Below are 5,054 nucleotides of genomic sequence, written 5' to 3'. Positions count from 1 at the left end.
GTTCATGAGCCCATATCATCTTAACCATTCGTCATTTCTGAATCATATTAATTGAGCATAATCTTCAGGTCAAGGTTGAATGTCAGGTACCTTAATTTTCCGTTCGCGCGACTTAACGTGCGCGTACGTGTGCGTCAACAATCATGTATACTTAAAATTGTGCCTACTTTTAATCAGTTATACAGTAGCTCCTTAGGATGAAAGGTAACCCCTAATTTTTATTACATATTCTGAAAGCACATGAATTGTAGATATGATTTTATAGATCATTATGGCTGATCGGACATTGTGACGTCATCATATTGCTATCTGAATTTTTAAAAACTGAAATTTTATTAATGACGTCATTATTTTTCAACTTATTTGAACGTATCTTGCTTATTCTTGGTCGATTGTCTTCCACCTGTGAATATGTTATAGCTGAGACAATTCTCTTTCAGAAGTGTCCCTTTATTTTTCATTTTGATGACGTCATCATGGTAAAAAAGAATGCTTTTTTGGAGCCTTCTCATCTTTCTTTCTTAAAAGATGTAAACAATTTTAAAGTAGAGGGCGGCAGACTGTATTTCGACGCTATCAGACCGATAGTTTGTATACTGTAAAGGGAAAATTCGTGTGGCATTACCAACCAACAGGGGGTTTTAAATTAAACTTGACAAGGTTTAAATTCATGTGCCATTACCGTCCTCGGGCACGTTGTATAAAGTATTCGTACTTGTGCGTTAAAATTTTAAAATTGTTAATATCACTTTTCAGATAATTTAAAGCATGTTTCAGGTCATTTTCAGTATCCCAAAACTTTCCATAATTTACGCGCTGTACGCTCATTTCCATGCCCACAGCACGTACTGAAGCTGGAAATTACGTTTCGGTTACATGTTTTTGGGTTTGTGACACTGTATTAATATCATTACCGTGCGCACGGACGTTAAGACGTATGTGTACACATTCGTAAGTCATTCAAATGCTCAAAATTACTCTTTTTAAAAACTAAATAGAGCATGTTTTAGCATATAATACTTTTCAATCAGCACCACGCATGCTTCGTGAGGGTCAAAGTACTGCGGATCACCAAACTCGTCCTCAGTGACGAGTTCAAATCTAGTTTACATTTAATTTAATTAGAGGTGGCACAGACTTAAATGAAAAGCAAAATTGTATGTTATTTTTATATTTTAAGTATTCATGTTTTTCTCATGAAGGGTCTCCACTCGACAGTGATTGATTTTACTTTTGGAGTGTCCTGTCTCTTGTTTTTGTACTTTTGTGATTGTTCTTTGCCATTTCTGTTTATGTACATTTTAATTGTTTGAGACAGATAAATGAAATGAAGTATATCTTAAGTACCAATCGTTTTTCTGTTTAATTTCGCTAATATTTAAGCACTAGTATGTTACATACTTTTGGACTTGTTCTTGTAAAGGGCAATAATCTCTTGTTAATAAAACCAAAAAAAACAAGCAAAATCACTGCCAAGTGTAGCATGTTGGCCATCTTACAATAGTGTGTAATACTTGATATTTCAGAGTAAAAACAAACTTCGATAAATTTATTTTGTAAAATGTTTTCTTGCAGACGTTTACATAATGAAGAATCTTAACACTGCCGTCAATGGAAGACAGCCAAATATCTACGGTTGGAAATAGCGTGTTACAAACAGGACAAATGCATTGTCTGCTGTTAATGATATGAAGACGAGGCAACCACATTGCTGTTTGTTGCGGCTGGTATGAAACAAGAACCTTAACGGTTCATTGTTGCGATTATTGTTTTTTGAGGGATGTTGCCTACATATTCACAGCTGACTGATATTATTCTTGACCGACCCCTTTTAAAGCGAATATTTCTAAACCATGTCATTTCATCATGTCTTTCAACAAGTTTGCTGTTGTTTTTAGTAATGATTATGAACTCGTCAACTCCTAGACTCACCTGGGGAGGTACTCTTGCTCTCATGACTTTATTCTTCTTGAATTTATCAATTGAGTGTGCACATCAGATTCTCTTTTGGATGAGTTTAAACAGAGATTTTTTACTGGTGTTACATGATACAGTGTTGTGAGTTGTTTATTGTGCTTTCAAGCAACACTGCTTGTCCAGCATCATACTTGATATACAACTTTCAGAAGATTCATAATATGTCACACTTACCCATGTTCCGTAGTCTGTCGTCTGTTGATGAACTTGCTAAGGCGACAACAGTTTTAGAAGGCTCTGATGAATATCCTGTTGATGCCATTATTCTCTGTCTTTGGAACAATATCCTTGGTCCTCATATTGAACATGTATGGATGACAGAGGGCCGCAGGCATTTTGATTATGATTGTATCAAGTTTGTCTGTAAGCATACAATAAGTTCAAGTGATGAATATTCATCAGCTGTTCACACCAAGTTCCTTGTCCTTTCTGAAAGAGCCATACTGATTACATCCTCTATTTTTACTGCTGAAATTCAAAGTGGAAATACAGTGTATGCTCTTTCACTGGTTTTCCCACACTCGAATTTACAGTGGTACCTTCCATTACATGAATTCTGTGTGATTCAAATGGATATACTTGTCACTAAGCTGAGAGTACTTCTAAAAAAGGTTTGTTGATTTCATTTCATTTTTACTACTTTACATGTGTTCATACCAAAGTTTATGTGATCAGACAATGTTTAATAATCATGATTATGCAAATACATATTTTCTATATTGTATTTAATTTCTAATTTAAGGTACAAAAGAAGTAAGGCCTATCAGTACATTTTCTACTATTATGATTGACTATTACCTGCACATGTACAGTAATCGAAAGGTCCACTGATTAATCTCAGATAAGAAAGTATAATACATACTCCAAGTATTGAAATACACGCCATCGTGTTGGGATTCAATATTTCGACATTAATTATGTCATCATCAGGAATTGTTTAAAGTATAGATCTACTGTAGCTTGAATAGTAATTTAATCTAATAATCATTTTTTTTAATTGTCAAATGGGAAAAACATACCATAGTGTTTTTTTAAATAACTGAAAATAAGAAATGTATTTTAGTGATATACAATCTGTTTCAAATTTCAACTTTAATAAACAATTGCATTAAATCATTTCAAATGCTTCATTACAGAACCATAATGATGCAGCAAGTAAATTTCAAGTTCATCTATGTAAGTATTTAGCAGCTTTGAAGTCATTAAAGTCGGCACAGCTTCCAGCAAAACTAGATGTGAGTATGGAGACTATTTGATCCTCAAAGTGATGCACACTTAATTATTCATTAGAATATAATAAGTATAAAATGTGGGATATATTTACATGTAAAGGTCCACTGATTAATCTCAGATAAGAAAGTATAATACATACTCCAAGTATTGAAATACACGCCATCGTGTTGGGATTCAATATTTCGACATTAATTATGTCATCATCAGGAATTGTTTAAAGTATAGATCTACTGTAGCTTGAATAGTAATTTAATCTAATAATCATTTTTTTTAATTGTCAAATGGGAAAAACATACCATAGTGTTTTTTTAAATAACTGAAAATAAGAAATGTATTTTAGTGATATACAATCTGTTTCAAATTTCAACTTTAATAAACAATTGCATTAAGTCATTTCAAATGCTTCATTACAGAACCATAATGATGCAGCAAGTAAATTTCAAGTTCATTTATGTAAGTATTTAGCAGCTTTGAAGTCATTAAAGTTGGCACAGCTTCCAGCAAAACTAGATGTGAGTATGGAGACTATTTGATCCTCAAAGTGATGCACACTTAATTATTCATTAGAATATAATAAGTATAAAATGTGGGATATATTTACATGTTAGTAGTTGCCCCTTTATAATTGGAACCAGCTAGCTCTTGTTGTCATCCTATCTTGTAAATTACATATCATTTCCTTATTTGTTCATTTTTAATTATTACAATAGGCCACTTTGGATGGGGGAAGAGGGATGCATGAATATACTTACCTCCAATTACCACATGTACACATTCAAAGTTACCAGGAACTGTTATAAATTGATAATGGTTTTTAAATCTGTAGACATTGTTTTAGTTTCTGTCAGTTATATATTTTTCAGTTCTTATATCTGACTGGAAATTCACTTCATTGATACATAAATATAATGTTTAGCATACAAATTTTACCCTAACCCTTTACATCTCACTGATCTAGCAAACAATGACTGCTGTACAACAAGCTGCATTTGTCAACATGCTTTTTTGGTAAATTTATTCATGTTTACAAAAGACATAGAAAACATAATAATCTAGAGCAGTCACTCCGTAGAGTTCATTCCTTCGCCATGTGCTTGAATACCAACAATAAATAGGTTGTGTATGATGGGAAAAACTGCAGCATACACTCAAGAAAATAATAGAATCGTCAGTCAAATATGAATCGCCTTAAATCTTTCTTTTTTCGAAGATAAAGGACACAGTTTTCTCTTCAGGGCAAGAAAAACAAATAGATGCAGACTTGCTGGAACGGTAAATGAAATCTCATTCTTTATTCATAAGCTGTATAATAATATATAATATTACACCATATAAAAGTGTAATTTACTGTAAGGCATGCTCTTCTTAGTTCCTATGCATGTAATGCAATAGGCACTATTGTAATCACTCTCACTGTTTTTCCTTTGTTTTTTATTGTGTGTAGTAATGTTTGTGTGTGCGTATGTGTGTAGACATTTATGCAAATGCGCATGCGTCAAAGAAAAGTTTTCCGACATTTTGTTTTACCTCGCGATGCGAAGATCGATGTGAAGTTTCTGCAGAGTTCAGTCAGGGCTGACGCTAACCGATCGGCAAGTCGGCATGGATGAAACTATTTTGAGTTTATGGCAAAAAAAATCAACTGTTGTGGCATAGGTATTTTGAAGAAGGCCTAAAATAAAACAAAAAGGTTTTAATATTTGCTGAAATACATCGTTTTTTTCATTTAGATCTCACTAACTCCATGCAAAGTTTTTTTTCTGTTGTATGAGTAGTCATATGAAGGTACTATATCCCCGACAGCTATGCAGCAATGTACCCTTTGAATGCAAAATGAAGACAAG

At 33.2% G+C, this 5,054-nt stretch overlaps 1 protein-coding gene across 3 annotated transcripts in view; it reads left to right on the top strand.

Annotated features, from left to right (window-relative positions):
• Positions 1–1,578: 1,578 nt before the first annotated feature.
• The window catches only part of LOC117104352 (guanine nucleotide exchange C9orf72-like), a 7,830-nt gene continuing 4,354 nt past the window's right edge, over positions 1,579–5,054 (top strand). For 2 of the 3 annotated variants that reach the window (XM_033245177.1, XM_033245175.1), the window contains exons 1-3: positions 1,579–2,588; positions 3,114–3,212; positions 4,421–4,482. In XM_033245177.1, coding sequence (XP_033101068.1) covers positions 2,046–2,588; positions 3,114–3,212; positions 4,421–4,482 — 704 coding nt within the window. In that variant the 5' untranslated portion in view covers positions 1,579–2,045. Of the gene's footprint in view, positions 2,589–3,113; positions 3,213–3,623; positions 3,723–4,420; positions 4,483–5,054 lie in introns of all 3 variants that reach the window. The other variant, XM_033245176.1, reaches the window with a different exon arrangement.

Source organism: Anneissia japonica, unplaced genomic scaffold (assembly GCF_011630105.1).
Source record: "Anneissia japonica isolate Jap-2015-1 unplaced genomic scaffold, ASM1163010v1 scaffold4536_len1192065_cov207, whole genome shotgun sequence".
In the NCBI taxonomy this organism is placed as follows: domain Eukaryota; kingdom Metazoa; phylum Echinodermata; class Crinoidea; order Comatulida; family Comatulidae; genus Anneissia; species Anneissia japonica.
The sequence above is the reverse complement of the archived record's forward strand: the minus strand, read 5'-3'. Positions and strand labels throughout refer to the sequence as shown.